Source organism: Brienomyrus brachyistius, chromosome 14 (genome assembly GCF_023856365.1).
Source record: "Brienomyrus brachyistius isolate T26 chromosome 14, BBRACH_0.4, whole genome shotgun sequence".
NCBI classification, from domain to species: domain Eukaryota; kingdom Metazoa; phylum Chordata; class Actinopteri; order Osteoglossiformes; family Mormyridae; genus Brienomyrus; species Brienomyrus brachyistius.
Window position 1 is genome coordinate 14,953,647 of NC_064546.1, and position 26,442 is coordinate 14,980,088.

The window sequence follows — 26,442 nt, forward strand, 5'->3', positions numbered from 1 at the left end:
ATCCCCAGATCTTGGTGAGTATAGCCCCAGCCAATCCCACACTCTTGATGAGTACAGCCCCATCCTAACCCCAGATCTTGGTGAGTATAGTCCCAGCCAATCCCACACTCTTGATGAGTACAGCCCCAGCCAATCCCACACTCTTGATGAGTACAGCCTCATCCCAATCCCAGATCTTGGTGAGTATAGTCCCAGCCAATCCCACACTCTTGATGAGTACAGCCCCATCCTATCCCCAGGTCATGGTGAGTACAGCCCCATCCTATCCCCAGGTCTTGGTGAGTACAGCCCCATCCTAACCCCAGATCTTGGTGAGTACAGCCCCATCCTATCCCCAGGTCTTGGTGAGTATAGTTCCAGCTAATCCTCCACTTATGAAAGACGCAGCCCCAGAACATCTCCTCAAATAATGTGGTGTCCTTAAGTTCATCATAAAATTGCGGTCAACACCTTGTCCGCAAAGCCACCATAATACCCCTGAGTCAGCTGGCCCCAGCCCTGCAAAACAGATTCAAACTCAGCCATAATAAGAAAATGAAGCGTGGGTGAAACTGCAAGTGCTCAACATCTCAGAACAAACAGGCAGCAGATTGTATTTTGTGTTAAATGAGGACTGACAGCTAGAGCATTGCAACGGTTTGCAGGATGACATCAGACCTGGATCAACCAGTAAGAATTCAGTTTCATCTCCAGCTTTGCTGTGCTTGGAGATCTGGGAGCACATCTGAGTGGGTTCCCGGGGGGATTCTCAGAGGGCGCGTGGGTCTGGCTGTACCTGAATGGACAGGAGCCCCGGGGAGTACCACAATGCCAGTTTTAAGAGAATGAGAATTGATAGCGATCAGCTAGTCTGTTAATCCCATTTGCATACATCTGTGAATGTCCCAATGGTTTTCCTACCATACCGTAAAAAGTTATCCTTCGGTGAAGATGACAGCCAAGAAAGGTGACGTATTAATCACATTCCCTGAATGAATATGAGGAGGATAAGGGCAGTTTCTGTTGTTCCTTGGGGTTTCGGTGTGACGTTTCCCTACAAGGTGACGAGGTGTGAGGAGCCCCTCCTAGATGGCACAGAAAGCCTGATTCTGGTCGTCTTTTACTTTCCCTACAATAGTATATATATATTTTTTTTTAACTGTTATTGAAACAGCAGCAAACAGGCTTAACATAATCCAGTTGTTACATCGATGTTGTCGGAAGAGCTATTAAATTAATTTCTTGTAGACTGATTCCTATCCATGTATCATTTGTAAATTCCCAAATACTGGAATAATATTGAAATTTGTACAGTTGGTACTGTTTTGATCACCTGTCAGTACGTTGTATGTCATCTTTCTGGACGCCTGCTGCACGCAGAAGACTTTTCTTTTACCTTCTTTAAGCCCCTGACAGTTCCCATCCCCTTGTAAACTCGGCCCTCCCTGTAGGAGCGCAAATGGACGAGGAGGGCAGAAGAGGAGGGTCTTTTGGGGCTCGTCGAGGACACCGGGTCCACTGCAGCTTCCACCAGGTCTCCGATGTACTTGTGCAGACAAGCCTGGAAAATGATCTTGTTGCCAAGCAGCAGGTTAATAGTGGCCGTCGCACCCGGCAGCGATTGTGGATGCTTCTCAGTCTCTATGTGTCTGTCGACGAGAGCTACAGGTAGAACTGTGCGTGTGTGAGATGTACACTCTTAGCACGCACTCTCTCATCCCACTGTTAATTAGGCAGCGCCTGAGCACAGGGAATAGAAAAACAGGTTAACACATATTGTCTTCTTGTAAAGGAACTGAATCACCGGTGATCATATGAGGTGTTCAGGATCTGGTCGTTGTTCGAATACAAATTAGAAGCTGTAGCTAGTGCCGTTCCTGCCAAAATGTTATTAGTGTTTTTTTTCTGTGCAGTTTAATTATCAAGGTGCATAAACTACATGCTGTAGTCATAAAGAAGGATATGAAGGAGCCATGTAACAAGCCAGTCATCTCAGTGCTGGGAGTGGCCTGAACTCCCCCCCCCCCCCCCCCCCAAACTATATCAGCGAAAGTACAGTATGCATCTGAGATTACTGTGTGTGTGATGCAATGTGGCACCAGCTCTGTTACTAAATGCCTAAGTGACTGCACACCCTGTGGGACCATATCAACCAGAGCTTTGTGTCTAAGTTGGTTAAAAGGTTCCCTATAAGGCAAGCATGCTGCCATTTCTTTCATTATGGCTTCCAGGAAAACCGCCTGTGTCTTGCAGCTGAGTTTGCTGTGTTGGGCAGGGAAGTGCGTTATTGTCTGCTGCCTACCTGGGTGTGTCTTTGTGTATAACTGTATGTGAAAATCTGTGGGATAAGCCTGAGCGTTTGTGTGTCTGTGTACGTCTAAGTCTGTGTATATATGTGTGTGTTGCCAGGAACTCTGGCGTGTGGGATGAGTGGCACAGACCCAGCCTACGCAATGACTCAGGGGCCCCGGGAAGACTGGTGAGGACAGTCTGTCATGACAGGAAACAGGCCACACACGGTGGAATGGACATTGGGTGCAGGCGTCATGTTCAGGGGGGCCTGAAGGTGGCGTCTCCTACTGTGCTTGGCGGCGACGCTGTGGTCTCCTCAGTGGATGCTCTGACGCTTCAGCTGAATTCCCAGAGATTTTCACAACATTAGTTGGGTAGTTAATATGCAGGGAGAGTGAAGCTGGTTGGTGGCCCTTTGAGTGGCTGGCTTGCTGATTGGTTACTCTGGCTTCAATATGGAGTTAGCGATGATTTAGTAAGTTGACTAAAGTCAACGGAATAAGAAGCCTTTTCTGGCAGGAGAGGGGACCGTCGAATCTCACTTGTCCATGAGAGATAGACCAGGCTGAGGCTGCACTGACTCCAAACTGAGTAAGCGTGGGGGGGTGGGGAGGACTCCCCCAGTGACGAGTGAATGCCGCACGCCGACAGGTCTGGCCAGGCAGTGTGTGAGCACATCGCAGAGCCCGTTATATCACTCTTCTCCCCAGAGAGCACTCTGTACTCTCATTAGCGGAGCTGCTGATCTTTTTATTAGCTCCCCAGTTTAATTAGTCCTTTAACCCGACTCGCATGTCATCTTTATAATCTGCTCTGATCCTTATACTACCAAAGCCCATATGTCAGACAAGGCAGCGTTTAGTGGCTGTTTGCAAACCGTCTGCGGGGATCTAGGCTTACACCACTGAGCGACCATAAATGTTTATCATCCAGCAGAGATGATTGCGCTGAAACATAAATTTGACATTTTTACTGTAATTTCATAGTTTAGATATTTCTGTTGTTCTGTAAAAAGATTTGTTTGCCCATTTTATTTTCATAAATTGCATATAACTTGTAAAATTATTTCTTTTTTACATGGTGAGAATATAGGCTCGGTGTCTGGAAGATGTGGAAACCGCTGTTAGGTAATATCGATTATAGCGCCTTCATTGCATTGTATACATTTGGCAAGACTTCCCCCCGTTGTCATTCTTTGGGTGTAGCTCACCATGTCCTTCTCTATTGCACGGACCTGTTAATGTACATGCACCCGTAAATCACACTTGCGTAAATGCGAAGTTACGCAAAAATACAGAGTTCCATGGTTTACGGAAGCGCTAACAAAAAAGGGCGATAATACAATGAAAATACATTTAAAATTAATCTCTTGCCATGTATTTAATATATGTGTTTGGCATGTATTACTGGTATATTTTGATTTATGTGTTTTGAATGGCATAGGAAGGTATGTCCGATTTACGTAAAGCTTGACTTAGGTAAACGTTTGTTGAACGTATTACTTCAGTCGAGAACTTTATGACTAACCTTAATATTATAATCGCACGAATTTCTACAATATCTAGACGTTTCATGTGTGGATTTCTGTTGAAAAGCCGTTTACAGATGGATTCCGGACCAGCAGTTACGTCTGTCTAGGTAACTAGGCTGAAATCCTATTTTCACCGTTTAAAAAACGGTCTGTTTTTTCCCAGCCCTATGGCTTTAGCAGGCCTCAGCACCACGGACAGCGTCTGTCACACAGCCTCGCAATTTCACATGCATTCCTGCTTTTTAATGCATTTTTAGCAGGCGGTTAATGTGTTAAATGTTAAAGATAATTGCCTTTACTTATTCGGATGAGCGAATTTTTTTCTCCATCGTTGTTGCAGATTCACGAGATCAAAAGAAGCTTCATATACAAACTGAGAAAGACTTTTTCCCTGCCATTGGTCCTAATTAATTACCGCACACCGAAGCAGACGGCCATCTCGTAATTGGTGGCGTTAGATCGACCCTTGGCATGTTTGATGCAGTTATTGGTGCAGTGATGCAAAGGACACCGTTTCCCTGCCTCTGCCCAGCTCCGCCGTACGTATAAATGCTGTTGAGGTGCGTCCTTGTGTTTGACATGAAAGTATGTCAGTCCGGGTTAACGCTGGATCTCCAGGCCTGCGCGGCTTTCACAGGATACGCCTTTAAATGGCGTGCATGGTACTAAAGGGAGGGCGGACCGCGCTGGCCGTGTGTGAAAATCCCGTGATTGCCCGTCAGGCGCGCCGAGCCAAGCCGAGCCCAGCCGAGCCCAGCCCAGCGCTCTCTGTGATGTGCGGCTGTACGCGGAGAGGGACGGCGCTCCGCTCCGAGACCCGCAGCGCTGCTCCGGACCTTCGCACTCATCGCTGGTTTTAAACGCGGACCCAAAGCGACAAAACATGCCATAGGAAAGTGAATGTGGATTATCGTGCTTTTGGATACCTTTGCTGTAACTGAGGTCAGTCTCGTTTTAAGCCGCACCGTCTAGCAGCGAGTATTCCGCTATTATTCCAACTTAAATAAAAGTTGAAATATAACACAAACGCCGAGAGATTGGAGTTTTGAGGAGCTCTTTTTGATTTTGGTTCTTGAGTATTTTTGTACAACCGAAAAATTTAAAGCATTTTCGCAAAGTTCAAGGGAAAAATGTCGTTGCAATTACAGACGGATTTCATTAACCTAATATTACAGTTTTAAATATTAGAAATTAAGAAATGTATTGTCTCGACGAATTGGTAGATTTTTTTCCTGTACTCGACAATTCTCTTTTGAGATTTTTTTCCCTGTAGTATTTTGGTAGTTTAAATGGATACAATTCCTGAGCCAAACTGGATAACTTTCGTGTGCTTAAATATACATATAAAACCGTAACCGTTTGGTGTGCGCTGTAATAATTCAGAGACTTCCATTTTAGTAAATCCAAAATGGGATGTATTACGGAATTATCTCTCTAAACGAGGGTCTTGATAACAGACCATTGCTGGTCCGTAGGAATCGTCTAACGTCCAAAACGGAGCCCGATAAATAATACATGTGAGCTGGTCGGTGCTCCCAGCCCGCCGCCGCGCAGGAGACGCCGAAACGCAGAACACAGTAACAGGGGAGAGGAACCAGCTTTCGCGTGTCGCTCCCGCTTATCTTACCTCTTTTCAGGAGAAACACGATCTACATTTTAAAAGACATTTAAATTTGCCGTATATATTTTTCCATCACCACTGTCTGCTTTCTACTGATAAGATCCCAGTGAATTTTAATCAAGAGCTTGACCCTAATGTTACAAACTGAATACGGCGCGTGAAGCCCAGTGTTAAGGCAGCGTAGATTTGAGGAGCTCGTCCTCAACACTTATTTAGGTTTCCTTTTATTTTAAAGGCTGGTTTAATTTGCCGTCTCAAGCTTAAAAACAATGTTTTAAAACACTTGGCCCGAATTGTAAAACCATTTAGTCGTTATTAATAATATGGTTGCGAAAGTGAAATGACAAGCCGTTTTAAATATTTCGTTACCAGCGTATTTAGAACGCTGGGTGGATATCCAAAGTGTTTACATGCATTACTTCGAATGCGCAAATTTTTTAGTCGAGATGAAAATGTAACATAGATTTATAAGAAAATGTGGCCTGGATGGATTACACCTGATTTCACGTAATAGAAAATTAAACGACGTTTTTACGAGACAGAATGTCCCAGTGGGACGTGACGATCGCAGGAGTGACCGAGCGAGGTGACAGATGCACATTTTCTGGATTATGAAATGGAATATGATGCGTGCTTTTAAAATGCATCATCCGAATAACACACATACACAAACACGCATTCAATGTTGTCAGTAATATGCTACTTCACACAATTCACGTTTTTCAGAAATTTTTCATAGAAATTGTAATTCCAATGCTGTTCATTTATTGTATTTTCTAGAAGCTGAATTAATACTTACTGTTATAACCTATACGAATGATTTTCTAAAATATAATTTTATTAATGGGAATATGTCCTTCTCCAAATTAACAATACATTTTTTTCCCCGCAGTCTCATATAGGTTTGAATCAGACAATTTAGTCTCTATTAAATAAAAGGTTTGTTCCTGTCCATTTTCATCTATGCTCTTAGCTCTAAAATTACGGCAAAAATACAAGGTTCGTTTGGATTTAATTGTAATTTAACGCGCTGAAGGTTTTACTGCTTTTCAGAGCCATCGCCTTTCCACCTCGCTGACTGCTGTTGTGTAATTCTGTACTCTACAAATAAACAGTCTACAAACATTTATGGCCGTATAATCGAAATTTTAAATGTTGTGAAATATGTATTACCTTAGAATTAATTTAAACTGTGTTAGGCCTAAGCTTTTGAATGTGGTAAATCTTCCTTACATAGGTAAAACTAAATATCAGTTTACAGAATTAACGTTGCACTAAATGCTCTCAAAATGTGCGTTTAAAATAAGAGAGAATAAATTACGAAATGTATTAGTATAAAGGCTGTATTTTACGAATGAAAGCAGACGAATACTGTGGTTTAAAATGTTTAAATCTTAGGTTTATTAGCTATACTTACAGTCAGGTTTATAATACATGTAGCTAACAGCTCAGAGGTCTTATTTTTTTTTCTTGCATACCTACAGTGATTAAATATTTTTGTTGTGATGCAGCACAAATAACCAAAAAATAATTGACTCCTTATTTAAATTCGAAAACGAACGCGTTATATCCTTCCAAAAAACAGGCACGCCTATTAGTGAAATGCATTTCGTTTTCGTTCGTACAAAAAAATGTATTTTTGTAATTCTTCGTAATATATTTTGGCTAGTATACTGTAAGTATAGCATCAAGCAAGAACAAATAATGTACACCGTTTAGGGGTCAAACGAAAAACATATATATATATATATATATATATATATATATATATATATATATATATATATATATATATATATATATATATATATATATATATTAATGGTATATATTGCATGGTGCGTTTTAGTAGAGATGTTGATAAAAAGGCAAAACGAAATCTTCGCTACGAACACATATAAGTATACATAAATATGATCATTTAAATTTAAATTAACTGCCATGGTGCATGGAAAGCAGACGAAAAAACCCGTACTCTTAGGAATTTAAAATATTTAATTATCTGGTCTCCCAACAGATTTTCATGTGTAGAATAATACATTTCCTTATCAGAGCTCAGTTCCAAGCGCAGTTATTTGAATATTTTGGCAAATTGTGTTTTTTCCATCCGCTTTATTTTGCAGCTGTTGACTGCGGACTCCGGTCGTGTGCATTTTTAGTGTGTTTGTAATAATGTTTTTATTGCTATGATGGTGTATGTGGTGTAAGAGGTTTAGCGTTAAAAATGCGTGTTTTGAGGTGGGTGCTGTCTGCTCGGCTGGTCTCCCCTGCAGTGCCCACTGGAATCCGTCGCTCTTCTAGGGGGTGGGGCAGGCAAGGCTGGATTTTTTTCGCTGTTCTTCTGAGCACGGCTCGCCTCTGCAGGTTGGGCCGACACCGCAAAGTAATGACGTCACGCGTTGAGGCCGCTGGACGCCTATGTTTTGGGGACATTTTAGCGGCGTACTTCTCCTGCGGTTTGCGGCTGGAGTGCGAGCCGCTCTTGGGGACATTTTGTGGCGTGACTTCCTTTGCAGTCCAGACGGCATGTAATTTAGGCACCTCAGCGAACCCGCAGCTCTGTACGCCCGGTAATTCGTCGGGCCAGCTGCAGACTCTCCTCCTTAATATGTGTGTCACATTTCACAGCGGGCTCTTCCCGCTTTTGTTACGGTCGGGATCCAGATTTGCGGTTTCCTCTGCTGCGCAGTGTGGCGCTGGGCACGGGCCCTGGTCCAGCTTAGCCTCTTCACCTTTCTGTCGGTTTCCTCTTTCGCCAGGGCCGATTCCAGGCATAGGCAAAGTAGGCAGCTGCTTAGGGCCCAATCAGAATAGGGGACCCAGAAAAAAACCTTGGAAAAAATATATATACATATGGCTCGCTCTAGCTGTACGCAGAATCGGCCTAGGGTCCTCAAATTATCTGCGTTGCGGAGGAATTGAGATGATCAGTTTTGTTGTTAGGGGGGCTTTGCAAGTAAAGCTTTGCCTGGAGCCCCTGATAAGTTCAGATCCAGCCCTGCCTGTAACTCTGGTTAAAACATTAGATGGAGGTGAGGTGCCGGGTGCCTGTTACCGAAACTCAGCAGGCCTCCGCTCATGCTCAGTGAGCTCTGCAGCTCTGCAGGCCCTCCTGACTGCGGATGCTCAGGTGTATCCATGGGCCCATTGTCTCTGGACCTGCCTGTTAGGTTTCTCTGTATCATATTACTGTTGGGCTATGAAATAGGAGACCCTCCATTGTGGGGCTTCTTCCAGAGGGAAAGCGAGTGGCGGGAGGCCGGCCGACCGGCCTCCTCCCCAAAAGCCAATATTCAATTTGAAGTGTCAACAGTGGTTTTAGGTCCCAGCGCAAACATGAATTCATGAATATAATCTGCTCATTTAGGGCCGTGTTGATTTGGAAACCTTTCTGAAGGCAGATATGTAAATGGTGCTGATTTCCTGTGTTCCCGTCCTTAAATATTTGCATTGCGCCTTGTGGTTCGCAGAGGTGGAATGGATCACATTTGTCACAAGTCAGTTTAATATGGTTAAGGTCATGTTATAAATTGGACTGTCAGTCCGCAACATGGCAAACTCTGTGCCGTATTGATGGGCAAATAGATCAGATGAAGGATTTTGTTCGCTGTTACACATTGTAACTGAATGTCTGAGGAATCACCAGATAAATATTTTAATAACAGCTGTGCCAATATTGTGCCAGTGCTAATACCACACTTTTGATAATAATGACTTTTTGTCAATGTGTATGGTCCATCCATATAACGGAAATAAAGTCAATAGCAGTCGGCAAATTAGGTACTGTGGAGTTTCATTACCATTTTAAACGAACAAATACTCAGTACTATGGAAAAATATGATGTTAATATCAGCATTTTTCTATTGTTTATAAATGTGCATAAGGTTAGAGAAAGCTGGCTGCAGGTGGGGGTGTGATAATGATTTTATTGTTGCTGTCATGTTTAAGCTGTTGCTTTTGCTGGAATGTTCTCCCTTGAGGACGTCACTGTCTGTACAGTGGGACTGGGGCAGTCATGCTGCAAACGCTTAATGGGGGAGACTTTCCCCTGGACAGGCGGCCATGCATCTGGTCACTGTGTTTTATTTTGCAGTGCATATCCAGCAGAAAAGCTTTAATTTCCCCATCATCAGATAAAGACAGGCACAGCACTATTGATTGATAGCTGGGACAGCCATGAGAATAGTGTGGGTTATTCACACAGGAGATGACCGATAACACACAAGAACCTTCTGAGAAAATATCTGGAAACTTTTAATTAGATTTTGATACCAACAGCTTTAACCGTTTATTACAGGAAAAAATTTGGATGTGCATTTTGTTGTCTGCCTGATCTTCCACTTCATTGTGCCTGGAGATTTCGTGAACTCTCATCTACGAAAAAAATATCCACCACAGCTGGACGATCGCTCTCCTGGTGTAAGGAGAGTGGCTTGGCTTGACATTAGCCTGCAGCAGTTTCAGAACTTGACCAATCAGAAGTAGTAATGTTGGGTCTGTAACTGTTTTCTCCTCTGTTTCCCATAGTAACGGGATTTAAAGGACATCGTGTCAGTCCGTTGGACTGAGGCACCCTGAGGTCAATATGAGGAACGTCGTGATGCCGACGACAGCCCGAAGACCCGCCTCTACGGGATGTGGCCTGGCACATTTGTGTAGCCTTGGCCGTGCAGCCTGAAGAGCAGGGGAGCCCAGGGCGGGCGGGCTGGAGCGTTGCGTCCTCTCCATGGCCTTAGCTCTGCCACGTGTCTCCCTTCCACCATTCTGCTCCAGCTGAAGACTTCTCTCATCAGATCGTATTAGTGACATATTTCTGTGTGCGTGCCGTGGGATGTACATGGGATCTATCACTCTGTGAGCCAAAGCAAATTCAATGGTATCTTACTGTTAAGGATCATAGCTCCCCACACCCACCGGTGCAACCTACAATGAGTTCCCTCTGCTGTTGGGTCACAGTGCAGCTGCTGCTCAGTACTTTGCTAGGCCTGTGTTCCAGCCTGGAGTTTACAGGGGTCCCGGACCAGTGGGCCCGCTACTTGCGCTGGGACGCCAGCACCAGAAGTGACCTGAGCTTTCAGTTCAAGACGGACCTGTCCACTGCCCTGCTGCTGTACTTTGACGACGGTGGCTACTGTGACTTCCTGCAGCTTATGGTGGTCGACGGCAAGCTGCAGTTGCGCTTTAGCATCGACTGCGCTGAGGCAACCATAGTCTCCAGCAAACGCGTCAACGACAGCAACTGGCACTTTGCCACACTCAGCAGGTACAATCTGCGGACCGTCCTGGGGCTGGACAGCGAGACCAAAGTGGCTGAGGTGCGGCCGCAGAGGCAGTACATGAAAATCGTCAGCGACCTCTTCCTGGGGGGTGTCCCGCAGGACATCCGCCCCTCCGCCCTGACGTTGCCCCTCGTGAAGGACCAGCCACCATTCAGGGGACTTATCACAGACCTGAAGTATGGCACCCAGGGCCCGAGACTCCTCAGTAGTCAGAAAGTAGGCCTGGACATGGAAGGCCTCTGCTCGGTGAACCCCTGTGAGAACGGAGGCAGCTGCTCGTTGGTAGATGGGGAGCCGCTGTGCGATTGCTCAAAAACCGAGTATATTGGGCGCTTCTGCGACCAAGGTGAAGTGTTGAACCCACAAGTGTATGTAGCCGTGTGCCAGCCCGGCCTGGAGGCTTCTCATGAGTGTGATGCCCATGTGCTCTGTGGTCCCCATGTCCTGTCTATCCTTCTGTCGCCCCTGTCCCCATCTCTCTCTCCCTCTCTCTCTCTCTCTCTCTGCTTTCTATTTTTTTGTCACTGTTTCCATCTCCTTATCGTCCCCTTTTCCTGACTCGATCTCTGCATTCCATGTCTTTCTTGCCCCCATTTCTCTGCAGCCCTTGTCTCTCCTGTCTCAATTTCTCTGCTTTTCCTGTCATTCTCCTCTGTATTGGTCTCTTTCCGTATCATTCTGTTTTCCCTCTCTCTGTCTCTCTCTTTCTCCTCCATCCCTGTCTCTCTCTGTCTCTCTCTGTCTCTCTCTTTCTCCTCCATCCCTGTCTCTCTCTGTCTCCCATACCTGTCTCTCTCTGTCTCCCATACCTGTCTCTCTCTTTCTCCTCCATCCCTGTCTCTCTCTGTCTCTCTCTGTCTCTCTCTTTCTCCTCCATCCCTGTCTCTCTCTGTCTCCCATACCTGTCTCTCTCTTTCTCCTCCATCCCTGTCTCTCTCTGTCTCCTCCATCCCTGTCTCTCTCTGTCTCCCATACCTGTCTCTCTCTTTCTCCTCCATCCCTGTCTCTCTGTCTCCCATACCTGTCTCTCTCTTTCTCCTCCATCCCTGTCTCTCTCTGTCTCCCATACCTGTCTCTCTCTTTCTCCTCCATCCCTGTCTCTCTCTGTCTCCCATCCCTGTCTCTCTCTGTCTCCCATCCCTGTCTCTCTCTTTCTCCTCCATCCCTGTCTCTCTCTGTCTCCCATACCTGTCTCTCTCTGTCTCCCATCCCTGTCTCTCTCTTTCTCCTCCATCCCTGTCTCTCTCTGTCTCCCATCCCTGTCTCTCTCTGTCTCCCATGCCTGTCTCTCTCTGTCTCCCATCCCTGTCTCTCTCTGTCTCCCATACCTGTCTCTCTCTTTCTCCTCCATCCCTGTCTCTCTCTGTCTCCCATCCCTGTCTCTCTCTGTCTCCCATGCCTGTCTCTCTCTGTCTCCCATCCCTGTCTCTCTCTTTCTCCTCCATCCCTGTCTCTCTCTGTCTCCCATACCTGTCTCTCTCTTTCTCCTCCATCCCTGTCTCTCTCTGTCTCCCATCCCTGTCTCTCTCTGTCTCCCATCCCTGTCTCTCTCTTTCTCCTCCATCCCTGTCTCTCTCTGTCTCCCATACCTGTCTCTCTCTGTCTCCCATACCTGTCTCTCTCTTTCTCCTCCATCCCTGTCTCTCTCTGTCTCCCATCCCTGTCTCTCTCTGTCTCCCATCCCTGTCTCTCTCTTTCTCCTCCATCCCTGTCTCTCTCTGTCTCCCATGCCTGTCTCTCTCTGTCTCCCATCCCTGTCTCTCTCTTTCTCCTCCATCCCTGTCTCTCTCTGTCTCCCATACCTGTCTCTCTCTGTCTCCCATCCCTGTCTCTCTCTGTCTCCCATACCTGTCTCTCTCTGTCTCCCATCCCTGTCTCTCTCTTTCTCCTCTATCCCTGTCTCTCTCTGTCTCCTATCGTTGACTCTCTCTGCCAACCACCCACCTCTCTCTCTTCGCTGTCCCCATCCCCTTCTCTCCCTCTCTCTCCCCACCCTATCTCTCTATCTCGTTCCTCTTCTTTCTTCACTGTTCCCTGTCTTTTTCTCCACCATTACTGTCTTTCCTCATTTCCATCTCCCCCACCCTCTCTCTCTTCTCGTCCTCGTCCTCTAGTTAGCCTCCCTTTTCTCTTTACTCTCCCCATTTTTCCATTTCTAGCTGCCTCGCTTCCTCACCATTACTCATCAGTCTTTGCCTCTTTTCCCTCAAGTTCTCTTTGTCCTCCTTCTGGAGCCTCACTGGCTACACCTCGTTCCTGTGTGTGGACCAGGCACTATTGCTTGCAGTAAAGTTCCTCATTTTTATCAAAGATCAACAGTCTTTGACGTTGATGTGATAACTTGGTACATTTACTTTTCATTGCATTAAATGTTGCATTTCCAGCACCTGCATTTCATGCCTGAAGTTCTGCTATGGTTATCTGGCGATGACTTGTTGCGTGTTCATTGCCTATTGGGTTTGCGCTGACACAAAATGGCGTGTTGTGGAAATATAGTCCTTTTAGTGCCCCTCTTAACAATATTGCATCCACAGTAAACTGCTGTCCATAGGAATGCGGCGTCGTGATGAGTGCTGAATAACCCCTCATCATTCCTGCATGCGTGTCGCTGTAATAACCTGCAGGGCTGCAGTAGAGATACAGCGACTGTCAGCCGTAGGAGGCTGCTGCTGGCCCCCAGTCCCTCTGGAGTTTGCTGCTCTGTCTCTTTAAGAAACCCCTTTCTGGCTCACTAAAACATAGCATGCGAGTTAAAGCTGCGACTTCCCATTCTTATTCAGGACGATTCATTAGAAGCACAGGATCGCTACTTTTATTAAGCTATTTCAATGATATTTAACAGATATTTTGGTCGAAGAGGTGAAATCACAGCTTTCATCGCTGTTTTTACATTCAGAGAGTTTCGCAGTATTAAGTTCTGCTTTAAACCATCGTTTTGCTTATTGCTCTTGCTGCTGTTGGTTCTGCTTTTACCGTTTTTACCTGAATAACAGTATCTTTCATCATTTAATTAGAAGAATTAAAGGAAATATTGCATATTTTCTTCTCCTAATTGACTGTCCTGTTCATCAGTAGCCCACAACTATTTTCTAAAATTGTGCAGCGTGCAAGAATACTAGTGCAGGCTATCCCAGTTTTTTCACTATGTTTACAGAGGGACATAAATGGGGTTCTGAAGCTTTTTTACAAATCCACTGGCATTCATATTCTCTTCATATATTTTTTTATTTCTACAGTACAGAAATTTGAGACCCACATCTAATCATCTTCACTGCAGACTGGAGTTTTCCTGGGGTTATCTGGCCGGATAGAGAAAATAAAAATGGGTGAATGGGCTATAAATGGACAAGGAGAAGGAGAGAGTTTGTTATTTCTGAGAATAATCGAGCAATTAGACTGTATTATTGGTGGCTCATTGAGGTGGTTGTATCTGTGGGATGTACTGAGCTGTTAGGCTCTTCCATTGGTGGCTCATTGAGGTGGTTGCATCTGTGGGATGTACTGAGCTGTCAGGCTCTTCCGTTGGTGGCTCATTGAGGTGGTTGTATCTGTGGGATGTACTGAGCTGTTAGGCTCTTCCGTTGGTGGCTCATTGAGGTGGTTGCATCTGTGGGATGTACTGAGCTATTAGGCTCTTCCGTTGGTGGCTCATTGAGGTGGTTGCATCTGTGGGATGTACTGAGCTATTAGGCTCTTCCGTTGGTGGCTCATTGAGGTGGTTGCATCTGTGGGATGTACTGAGCTGTTAGGCTCTTCCGTTGGTGGCTCATTGAGGTGGTTGTATCTGTGGGATGTACTGAGCTGTCAGGCTCTTCCGTTGGTGGTTCATTCAGGTGGTTGTATCAGTAAGAAGCTGCATGTATTGCTTATGCTGTCCATCTTTGTGACTGGACATGAGCACACATTTGGGTGGACAGTCATTCCCACCTGATTTATTGCGGTTCTGCTTTTTGTCTAGTTTGCTTGACTCAATGCTGCAGTTTTCTGATAGGGGACTTAAACAAAGTGTAAAAGCATCATTGATGGGCTTGGCCTCTGAACATGGGTTCTGACAATCCAGGAAAATAACCTTGTTTACAGGGCTCTGGGCAGGCTGTGTGGGTGACTGAGAAACCTGCCCTGCAGCATGCAGAGACCTTTCCTTGGATACCTGCAGCTGGGAATATAGGCTCAGTGACTGAGAATGCGCAGTAGGCTTCTCGGTGCTCCTCCAGTCTCCACATTGATTAATGATGTTAATTGTTGATAATGCCACTGAAAAGAATGATGATAATGAATACAATTATGAGAGCTGAAAAGCTGCCAAGTCGAGGCACTGCAGTGCCTCCTTCAGACTAAATGCATCCCTGCAGAATGTGTATCTATATCTGTAGGGTTTTGATTACGCTGCCTGGCATCCTGCGTATCTCATTCTCTAGGGAGAAAAATGTATTGTGGCTCCAGATTTTGCTGTTTCAGTTTTGCAGTTGATAATAACCAGTGTAGATCAATGAACGAGCTCGGTTCTAACTGTACTGAGAACACACTGTAGAAGCTGCAGCAGCCCCATTCCCATTGGCTACAAAACTACATCTGACCAGCGCAGATTAGAATAGCAAATATTTGGCGCCCAAGCGCTGTATATTTTGTCAGCCCTTTTGGATTTTGTCAGATTTGTGATGAAAGATGCGTGGACTTTTTTTTTGGCTAGGAATTGTTTGCTGTGTACTTTTAAGCTAAAATAGAACTTTACGGATTTCCAGCAGGGGATTTTTGTTGTCCAGATGCATTACAAAGATAAATCCCAATATAAGAGTCAGTGGAAGTAAATGAATAAATTGAAACAAATGACATTGAAATAAAGTTACGTTATGGGCATGTCACATACAGACTGTACAGTCATTTGGATGATAAATGTGCATAGATCTGTGCACAATTCATATGGTCACAGATGAATTAGTGCCAAATTCAGAGTAAGTATGCAGTATTGCTGTTGTTCCACTTGGGAAGTAACTGAGAGTAACTGAGAGTAAGTGAAATTTCCTGGAAGACTAAATTACTTTGCTTTATTGATCTGTTTGCTCATCTGGGAATCTGCCTACCGATGCCTTTTTATTTCTCTGTGGAAGCCGTTACATAAATGCATAAAGGCAGATGAAAAAGGCAATTAATAGGTGGAAAGGATATAGAAGTGTTTCATGAAATGGTGCCTGAGAGCCTGGCCGGCAGAATTAGGGAAACACAGGAGAAGATGTCGTATATAGTGAAATAATCTTCCCGTAAAACTGGGTCAGAGGAATAGGAGAAAAAATACTTCTGTGCAGATTAAGGAAAGCGTGCATTGTAGCCTGTGCTGAAGATACGAACGGAGAAGCTCAGTGCCCCAACTGGGGCTTTGTAGGTACTGCGTGTTCCCCATGTTCGGAAACGTGGTTGACACTGGTTTGGGTGATAGGTGTATGGGCGTTACCGGATTTTGTTGTGTATTCTTAAAATACCATGAACCACCAAAGAGCTCTCCAGAGAAACAGATTAAACATACTCCATGACATGTAATGAGAATGAACAACCGTGAGAACATCATGTTCGCCCATCGAATGCCTCAGCCTGAAAGCTTCAAGACTAAATTAATATCTAATATATCTCCAATTATGGAGTACTAAAAGCATTTAATGGAGTTCGACTTAATTGGGTTCTTGTTAATTTCCTCTGTTAATAGCTGTTTGTGCCAAGACTGATTAAGGAGCCTAGCTTGCAACTGCAGTGCAGTTAAGCTGCTTTTTAACTCTGGAGTTCAGAGTATTTGGGTTCTGCGAGGCAATGTGAACAGCTGCCCTTTGGGGTCTGGGCTTCCTAGCTGCCAGTGAACTGGCAGTGCAGATAAGCAGTGTGCCGAAATACTGAGGCCAGTCTGCAGTGAAGATGACTGATGTGATGTGGTCTGGTGTTACCCTCCTATACAATCCCTTTGCCCTGGTACGGCCGGCTATCTGCATCGATGCTCAAGCACGGCGTGTGTCTGCCCACGTCGACTCTTCCCACTACTCTTTCCCTGTACTGTTCTGTGTCGTCAGTGTTGGGAGAGTTCCCGTCTGGTTCCCTGACAGTGGAGAGTGGGACAGATGACATGCAGAAAGTTCCCTGCAGGTTGCCTGCGGGCATGCACAGGGCTGGAGCCTCAGCATGCATGATGACAGGTGTGTTAAGTCTTTGCATGATGAGATCCATGCAAAACAGAGCTGGGTGTTTCTAACGTTGGAAATCTTTCCTTCTATTTCTCTCTCTGCTATCATGACAACAGACGTCAACAGTTTTCCAGGTGAGTGTGACAGTCAGTATTTCTACTCTTTTTTTTATTCACTGGAAAATGAAATCTAGCATTCAGAATGGAAACTTTGCTTTATCCAGTAATAATAGAGCTTAAATGTCTTCAGAATAACGCTGCGGAGCTTAAATGCCACATGAAATGGCAGCAGTTTTGGTTTGTTCTTTTTCTGTTACAGAGCAGTAGCATTTTACATTGACATGGGTCACCTGACCAGAAACCTAGCAAAAGATGGATGCTGCATGATTTCTCTTCTATTTTTTGGATCACGAACCAGCACTATGTCACAAATTAAATTTAAAATAAATTTGAAGATTAACTGTAAACTCTAAATACATTCTGGGAGGCTAGGTGATAAACCTCTAGTCAGCGAGCAGGATGGACCTGCTGGATTACGTGACTAACCCTTACCCCCCCCCACGTATGTCGGGTGCCATGCTTTGCCTCTCAGTAAAACATGTGATGTCACAGTACCACAGAGTATTGTGCGGTGTGTCCTGAATCCCTCTGTCTCTCTCTCCTTCCTCCAAGGTTTCTCACACATGATGATGGCCGAGCAAGGTATGCTATCCTTTTGGCTCCTTGTGCTGTCGCTTGTGCTGCCTGTGCTGTGAGTCTTGCTGGCTGCTTCCTCTCTCCAAATGCTGCATGAGCTTTCTCAGACTGGGAAGCTTGGCTAACCGTCATCCCCCAAACAGTGATGCTGAAATGGCTTGCGGGCCGCGCATCACGCAGTCAGGCTTGCGGCTGTCCATTGCGCATTCAAACTTGCTGCCCACGCATCACACAGTCAGGCCTACTGCCTGCACATCACACAATTAGGCTTGGTGCCCACACATTGCGCATTTAGGCTTTCTAACTGCGCATCGTACAGTCAGGCTTATGGGTGTGAATAGCGCAGTCAGGCTTGCTGCCTGCACATCGCACAATTAGGCTTGGTGCCCACGCATCGCGCATTTAGGCTTTCTAACTGCACATTGTACAGTCAGGCTTATGGCTGTGCTTATCACAGTCAGGCTTGCTGCCTGCACATCACACAGTCAGGCTTGCTGCCTGCACATCACACAGTCAGGCTTGCTGCCTGCACATCACACAGTCAGGCTTGTGACCATGCAGAGTCAGTCTTATTTGCTGCGCATAGCGCTGTCAGGCTTGCTAGCCTTGCATTGCACAGTCAGGATTACGGCCGCGCATCACTTCTTTTACGCTGCTTCACTCACCAGCTGCATAAGGCAACAGCTTGGCTTGATAATGCTTGTGTTATGATCGTTTAGTTTGCCCTCTTTAGCGATAAATAAATAAAATATTTGGATCTTCATATTGATTTAAATACGCAGGCTGCGGGCTGGGATTGACCGGGACCAGAAATGGTTCCGTGTTAATGGATTAAGTGAGTGTGGGTTTGCGCTTCAGACGAGGAACGCCTTTTAAGGACGTGTTCACAAACACCTGCACTTTGCTGTCAGTGATTTTCGTGCTTCTGTTCCTTCTCAGAACTCACGATTATCTGTGTTTTCCTCTCTTCTCTGTCACTTCTCATATACGGATGTCATGCATTCCTCTTTCTGCTGGGATTTCTCCATTTCTATAGCTAAAAAAGGTACAGCTCTTTTTCTTACTATTCCTCAAAACGCTTTGCCCACATAGCCCAAACACAGGCTGCTAGTTAATGCTTTTATAGTGTTTGTAATGCTTGTCTCTCTGTATTTAGCACTCTTTCTGGGGGTGGTGCACCGAGGGCGCGGTGATTAAGTGCTAATTAAATGAGGCATAATTGAACGGCACAGACAAAGTGCACGCTGAGTGCTGCCATGTTAAATGGCTGCGCCGAACTCCCCTTTCTGCGCACCTACAGCCCGGCTAACAGCTGCTTCCCTGATGCTGGGACTTTGACTCCGCAGCCCCCGTTTCCTGTTGCGTTGGCGTTAATGGTGCTGGGGGGTCCGCTTTCTTTGTGCTGTTTGTCTTCTCCTCGCCACAAGAGTCTGCAGCTCACTTTCCGGCTGTGTTTTTTTTTGTTTGTTTTTTTGCTTTTTTGCATACGTTTCTACATTCAGATTGATTTCTGTTGCGTGCCGGTGACTCAGCTCCGAGCTCGTTCACGCCAGTGCTTGACCCGGTCTTACCTGCACGGCCCTGATTGCTTGAGAGCACGTCCGTGTCCACCCAGGGTGCCCCCTCTGGAAGGTCAGCAGGCATCTTGCTGAGGGAGCGGGAGAAATAATCATCATGATGAGCCCCATGGGGGGGAAGCCCCTATTTTAGTGCCATTAAGTGCCACCCTGGTAGTAATTTCTTGGCTTCCCCTGTGGAGTAAACCCTAGATTTAGCTATGGCCTGGAGGTAGTCAGGCTCCCTAGAGAATGCACAGACCTCTGTCTGCTTGGGGGGGGGGGGGGGGGAAGGTCTGCACCCTGTCACTGTATACCTGCAATGCATGGTGTGTCCCGCAGGTATGCCCTGGGCTCTCCTGCAATGAAGAGCATGTGTTTTCCTGCACAAGGATTGTAAATGTTCAGCACATGACTGTTGCTACACAGTCGAATGGATTGAATGAGCTGCCCAGTTGTATAAATCCTGGACTGGCTGCATATGCTCGCATGCCCAGGAGCCCTGGGTGCAGGCTGACATCACAGGCCCCATGCGGCCCCCTCTGGGTTTGCCGCCCCTTTAAGGCCCATCAGTGGCAGTGCTGCGAATCCCTGGACATCATGCAGGCTTCTGGTGGTGGATCTTCATTCCTGTGTCTGCCTTGGAGTGAAACAGGCAGCGCGGGAGGGCCACAGGATGCCACGTGGTTGAGTTCATTCCTGCCGTTGGCGTGCTGACTCACCGCTGTTTACCCCTTTAACACGAAGCGGCCAGCGGCCCCGCTTGAGTCTTTCCCTTCGTTTGTGCGTCTTTCACACCCCGACGTGCAGGATCGGCCGTGTCCGAGCCAAACCGCCGCTGTTTTCACAGGAGCCTCTCATTGTCGTTCAAGTGAGCTGGATTCTGAGATGCGAGCAGGTTATAAGAAAGACGCAGGAAAGAACAGCGGCTTTCCTGTTACCGGCCTTTTCACTGATTGCTAAAGCCGCATTTTCTAGAGCCTATTCTTACTTCTTCCTGAGTCAGTATCATACCTACAGCAGTCTGAAAGGCATCGGAATCATACAGGGAAATCAGAGTGTAGAGTGCAGACCTCCAGGAAGGAGAAAGGGGTCGAGGCATGTGGCATGCAGATGAGCTCACACGAGCGCTAATGAATTGTGCAGCTATTATGCAAATTAAATGCTAATAAGCTAATCAGCCTCAGTTCTATTAAGGATGTGCTCTGCTGCTCACCTTGAGAAGACATTGATAATCAAACCCCGATCAACTGTGACCCGGATATGGCCAGCCAGCATTTAGCTTCGTGCATCCTTCTCGGTAGCACGTTTTTTCACCTTTAATGTCACTTTTCAAAATAAAATTCACCTTATTTGTTGGCAACCTTGCTTGAGGTACATAAACTGTGCTGTAAAAAGTTTAATAACAGCGCAGTGGAAAAGGTCAAAGCTGTTCTTTTTCCCAGACAACTTCCATCCCAGTGGAGGTATTTTATGACAGTTTTTTTTCAGTCCGTGAATTTAAGTTTTGTCGCTGTCGAGCGGGTCATGTGAGAGAGACCCTCATCTGTTAAGGTGTAGAGGAGATGCTTTGGGATTTAGAACTAAGTTAATGTTCAGCTGCTGTTCAGAATGTACTTAACACACACAGATTATCCTAAAAGGAGCTGGACATGGGGGGTTTTTAGTGAACCTCTTGATCGGATTCTAAACATTTGTTAAATACACACCTGGCTGGCTCTTTGCGGAAGCCACCTCCTCCTGTGAGTTTCCGTGCTTCTCGGTACAGTTTTGAAATCCCTTTGATGTCTGCCTCGAGCTTTATCACCCTCTCTCTGATCCTCGTGTTCTTGGCCATGCCCAGCTGGGCCGTAGTGCTGATTAACGGAGGACCCTCGGCAGGTATGGTGACCCGCGAGCTGCGTGTGTCACCCAGGATCAGATCAGAAGGATGTCGCCCAGCGTTGGAGGCTTTTAATGTGCTGTGTAATCCCTATGTCACCTGTAGTGAACCCAGAGGCCGGGGCTGTCTTTAAGTCCTGGAATATCGAGTGTTAAGGCCTTGGGCTTTTTTTTACTCTTGTCTAAACAAACCTTGCAAATACTTGCTGTAGTTTTTCTGATAAAGGTACATTTGTATTTAATGCCAGTAGTCAAACAGTACTGTTATAATGGCCAAAGTGACCAGTGATCTGGCAGTCGAGAGCAGCTACTAGTCGCCTGTGAGCTTGTGGTGCAGGGAGCATGGGCCTCCTCCCGGGATGTCAGAGCGGGCCGTACCACCAACCTCCTGCTGCTTCCTCCAATGTTCCTCCAGTTGTAAATGAAATGATACAGGCTGCTTCTCCAGCACTGGAAAGATAACCCTCCTTACTGCACTTGGCCTTTGCTGAAGCTGTATCGCAGTGACCGCCTTGATTTTTGCTGGACCTCTGCTGGCTGCTTCCACAGTCAGAAAAAAGGGTACAGCCCTGGTACAGTATTGTTTCCCAAGGTACAAACAACACGAATGTACCACCAGTAGTTAAAAAATTTTCCTCCATTTTTGTACCTTAAAAGGTACATTTACCTACAGCTAGCGCACAATTGGCTGACCCTTGAAGGTACAGCCCCAATGACAAGTAATTGTTCCCCCAAAGGTACAATTTTGTTTTTGACGGTGTCCAAACTGAGGGAAATAAGGGCTGATCCATTACGGAAGCTTTCATTTTTGGTCTATTGGCTCCAGAAACACCAAAACTTAAGCCTGTATGAGTTTGGCAGATAATAATAATTAAGCGGATGTCTAAATCGAGTTATTTAAGAAGAGCTGTTCAACCGGGCGAGTTAAGACTAAGCTCATTCACAGAACTGCATCACACAGAAATGTACCATGACTCCTAGATAAGGGATGCAGAGGTTTAGATCAGCTGAAATGGGCAGTGTTAGAGTTTGCATTGTAACAGCTGAGGTCATTAAGCCAACGTGATAGACGCAGACTCAGCCCTGGCTTTCCCCGGGGTCTTCGCATTTAAAATGCCTGTTCGTTTGTCCCCCAGCTTATGAATTCCCCTCTATATTAAGTGTCTCATTCTCCCGAGGGAGAGCAGAATTGAAAGAGTCATTTTGATGTTCTCAGAACGAAGATGGGGTCTGCAGGGCCCCGGGCTGATGTTTATTCAGCAGGAGTCTCGTCGCAGTGGCTTGGAGGCCGTCTGCTGGGCTCCGTGAGCCGTGCCCTGCAGCTCTGCATAAACTGCATTGAGCTGGTCTGTCACTGAGGTCAGCTGCAGTGCAGTTGTATGCGAGGAACTGTAGATCCATTCCTGCAGTGCCTGCCTCTGACATGCAGCCTCATAAATGGTTCCTTCAAGGTTTTTACAGTCACTGTTTCTAAATCCATGCTTTAAACCGAATCTTGCCACATCCTGGCAATTCAGGCTATTTAGTTTAATCTTTTGGCTCATCCAAACACCTAAGTTAGGGGTAAAAAATGTATTATTTGCACTTGTTTGACTTGATAATAGGCAAGGTTTGAGTGGGAGGGTGGTTCTGTTAAGAAGGGGTGGTTCTGTCTGGGTGGGATGGTTCTATTTATGAGATGTGGTTCTGTCTGGAAGAATGTTCTTCGGTCTTGGAATGTTTGTTTTCTGACTACGTTGGTCTATTTTATGTGAAAAGCTGCAATAAAACAGGCTGCTTTGTAGTCAGACTCATCTGGCTCAGTGACATATGTTCAATTAACATTTATTAGCATGCCTAAATTACTGGGTTATTTTCTATTTCTACTAGAATTTTAATATTATTTCTTAATTTGTCCAATAATCAAACATGTGAATCCTTATTCATAAATGGCTAGATGAATTTTGCCCCCCCGCCCCCCCCAAAAGCAAAATGTTTTTATTCCATGAAGACCTTTATAGCATTACAATAAATGATTCCATTTATAATATTCTCTTGCCATTTTTCGTTTTACTAAATCACTCACTAAAGAGTTATTCGGTGTGGGCAATTGTTTGACAACAGAGGAAAGATTCAGAGGTGATATGTCACGGTGAGCTATGAAAAGATAAATCTGCTCCAGTCAGATAGGGGCCTTGCTCAGTGATGTCGCAGTGGCGTAACATGCCTAGATAACGTCATCATTGCAGTTCCTTCCTCTTTGAATACCCACACAGCAGTACTAATGGACACTCAGTACTGCCATGTTTCATTCCGGTCGGCTGTGTAAGTGTCATATGGGATGATGACTCTAATTTGGTTTGATTAGGGCCTGTGGGGGGCGGTATGGTGGTGCAGTGGTTAGCACTGTTGCCTTACACCTCTGGGACCCGGGTTCGAGTCTCCGCCTGAGTCACATGTGTGTGGAGTTTGCATGTTCTCCCAATGTCATCGTGGGGTTTCCTCCAGGTACTCTGGTTTCCCCCCACAGTCCAAAAAACATGCTGAGACTAATTGGAGTTGCTAAATTGCCCGTAGGTGTGCATGTGTGTGTGACTGGTGTGTGAGTGTGCCCTGCGATGGGCTGGCCCCCCCCATCCTGGGTTGTTCCCTGCCTCGTGCCCATTGCTTCTGGGATAGGCTCCGGACCCCCCGCGACCCAGTAGGATAAGCGGTTTGGAAAATGAATGGATGGATGGATGGATGGATGGATGGATGGATAAATAACATTATATAAAGTCATTGTTTGCTCATTGGAGTTTTACTTACACAAAAATGTTCTGAGGGCAGAACGAAAATGTATTGTCCCATTGTTATGTGTTGGTGGCTGGCTGGGAATGAACTCTCAGGACAAGCCCCACATGAGGATACGTACATCTCTACTGTGCCTTTGATAAGCAGCAGTTTTGGATGTTAAGTCCTCATTGACTAAGACCAGTATGTTTAAAACTTTTACAAAATGACAGGGGTCATCGGTAAATATGCACCTGCCCTTGGTGTTTTCAAATCATATTTTGAATAATTTATCCCTGTCACTGACCAATGTGAGTGAACCGCCCATTTGCTGAGAGCTGAGGAGTTCTTCTTCCCAGAGCCCTGGGCTGGGGTTGTGTTTATCTGAATGTGTGTAACATATACCCATCTCAGTTGGCTTTTTTTTTAATCAAGATTCAGAGCGGAAATATGTGTAGCACTTGAAGATAAATGTATCCAGGTAGCAATTGTTTTGTTCGAATGGGAAACTGACTGATGAGCTTGATGAGTTCAGCTGAACTCTGCTTCACAGTTGAGTAAAGGCTTGATAGGAGTCCTAGGGCTATGGCGTCTCTCCTTAGTTTGCATATATGAACCTGTCACGTCCGTCTTGTAGACAGGATAGTAAGCTCATTGACAGCAGAGTCTGCCCCTTTTCGGTAAGCTGCGTGAACCTCCAAAGCTGATGATTCACTTCTGAAGCAGCTTCTTGCGTAAATACACACAGATGTGGTCACTTGACGTGCCCAGCTCTTAGACCCTGGGTGACAGAAGCCTTAGGTTGCACCCCACCCCCCCGGCTGACTCCATGTTGCCTTTCCCTGTGGTGTTCATTTCTCCGTAACGTTCAGGATTTCTGAAGGTGTGTGACAGAGGCGACCCATTCCTGTGGGTAATCGATACCCCTGTGGAGCAGAACGCTGCTGCCATGACGACGCCCCCACGCATCCCCCCCACCCCACCCATCGGCATGTGGGCTGCTGAGCAGATTGAGGTGGAGAGGAGAGGAGAGGAGAGGAGAGGAGAGGAGGGAGTTCGGTGACCTTCATGACCTTCAGCCATGCTGGAGCTCATATTGTATTGGCACAAACACTCTTTGTTCCTCTACAATGGCGTCCACCTTGCATATCAGCAGACCTGGAGCTTGTCTCATGCTGGTCACATTTAACCTTTCTCTGTTGTGGAAAATACTCTATTACTGCTGTATGAAAATGTTTCCACTTGTTTCAGAGCTCAGACCACGGTTACCCACACTCAGTGTAATGAATGTCTTCTGTGTGCAATAGAAGTTTCTATCTGAGCTCATGTTTTCAGCAGAACTTCACAGACTGGCAGGAGAGCATTTACATTATCGCTGAATATTAACTAAATCACCCTAAATCACAAACCCACTGGAGCAGGACAAGCTTGATTACTATAATTAGTGGATGGTAATTTCAAAATTAGGAATCGTGTAGTGTATCCTCAGACCTAACCAGATCATTTGGACACTAAATGCATTTTATTCCCAATTGTTTCAATGTCTTGTAAGAGGCGCCCATGTTAGCGAGAAGGCGCCGTGGTGCTCTGCACTGGCCTCTGACTGTCGCATCCACATGCCGCTCAGGTCCATGAGTCCTAATCGGGACAGGATGCGGCTGCCCTGTGTAACGTACCCCGTGGTTCTGAGCGAGACTCGTGTGGTCATGTGACTGGAGTCGCTATGGCTCCGCATCATGTCCTGTAGCGTGAAGCCTACTGCAAACGCAGGGACGAGAATCTCAAGGTGGGTGGTTGGGGTGTAGTATCTTTCAGCAAGAGATTTGAAGAAGGAGGTCCATTTAAATTTATTTACGATCCGAAGAACAGCGAATTCTGTGCAACACGGTACATTTTACAAGACATGGAAATTACGCTGCATGTTACTGTCATTGCTCTTGTGTTTTCTAATTCCATTAGAGAGTCCATTCAGAGAGGCGCCCTTTGATTAGGGGGCAGTCAGTAAATAGAGTGAGTGTCAGCCAAGTACGTACTGCTGGCCTAAAGACCCGCCGCACGTGTGTCAGATTTGCAGTTCGCCAGCTTTGAGATGCGGCCGTGAGTCTCTGGATGAAATGCTGGCTCAGCTCCAGGAGGCAACGCTAAATGCTAGAAGCAGCTAATGCTCGACTCGTAACACCGAGTGCGGCTGAGACTGGCGAGTCACGCTTCTCCGGGCGGCCGCCCTCTCCCAGCAGTCAGGATCGCTCCTTTCTTTCCTGAATATGTGTTTTGCACAGGCCTCAGCCTTATGAGCTCGTCCTCCGGCACAAGACAAATGCAAGCTGACTGAGCACTGCGGGGCGACCAGCCTGGAGGACGTGTGACTGTCTGGGAGCGTTAGGCTCCGTGTGCGGCTGTCTGGGCCGAGTGCACACGTTGTGATCTCGCGTCGTCCCTACAGCGTGGCGCGGGCCATCATTTAAAGGCAAACCGCTGAATTCTCCTATTCTCACGTGTTTGAATGTGTGTGTCTGTCTGCTTCGGGAGTTTGATGTGAATGAAATGTCCTCAGTAATAATGTGTGCTTGTGTTTGAGTTTCACTTTCGGTTTTCCCGTTGTGTTTCTGCTGCGGCGATGCATTGCCGCTTGTGCTGTTTTTCTGTATGTGTCTGCATGTGATCAGTTGCACCGTAGAGTGAATTTAGCCTG

General features: G+C 46.1%; 1 protein-coding gene and 1 long non-coding RNA gene across 13 annotated transcripts in view; both read left to right on the plus strand.

The window, feature by feature from the left end:
• The first annotated feature begins 4,281 nt into the window (after nt 1-4,281).
• The window catches only part of LOC125707122 (neurexin-3a), a 146,796-nt gene continuing 124,635 nt past the window's right edge, over nt 4,282-26,442 (plus strand). For 3 of the 12 annotated variants that reach the window (XM_048974048.1, XM_048974051.1, XM_048974054.1), the window contains exons 1-5: nt 4,285-4,744; nt 9,952-11,049; nt 16,757-16,879; nt 16,984-17,001; nt 17,539-17,568. In XM_048974048.1, coding sequence (XP_048830005.1) covers nt 10,353-11,049; nt 16,757-16,879; nt 16,984-17,001; nt 17,539-17,568 — 868 coding nt within the window. In that variant the 5' untranslated portion in view covers nt 4,285-4,744; nt 9,952-10,352. Of the gene's footprint in view, nt 4,745-9,951; nt 11,050-16,756; nt 16,880-16,983; nt 17,002-17,538; nt 17,569-26,442 lie in introns of all 12 variants that reach the window. The other 9 variants (XM_048974061.1, XM_048974056.1, XM_048974049.1 and 6 more) reach the window with 6 other exon arrangements.
• On the plus strand, nt 12,283-16,719 carry LOC125707129 (uncharacterized). The gene is made up of 3 exons (XR_007382191.1): nt 12,283-14,182; nt 14,242-14,300; nt 14,478-16,719. It is a non-coding gene; the product is annotated as an uncharacterized LOC125707129 (long non-coding RNA).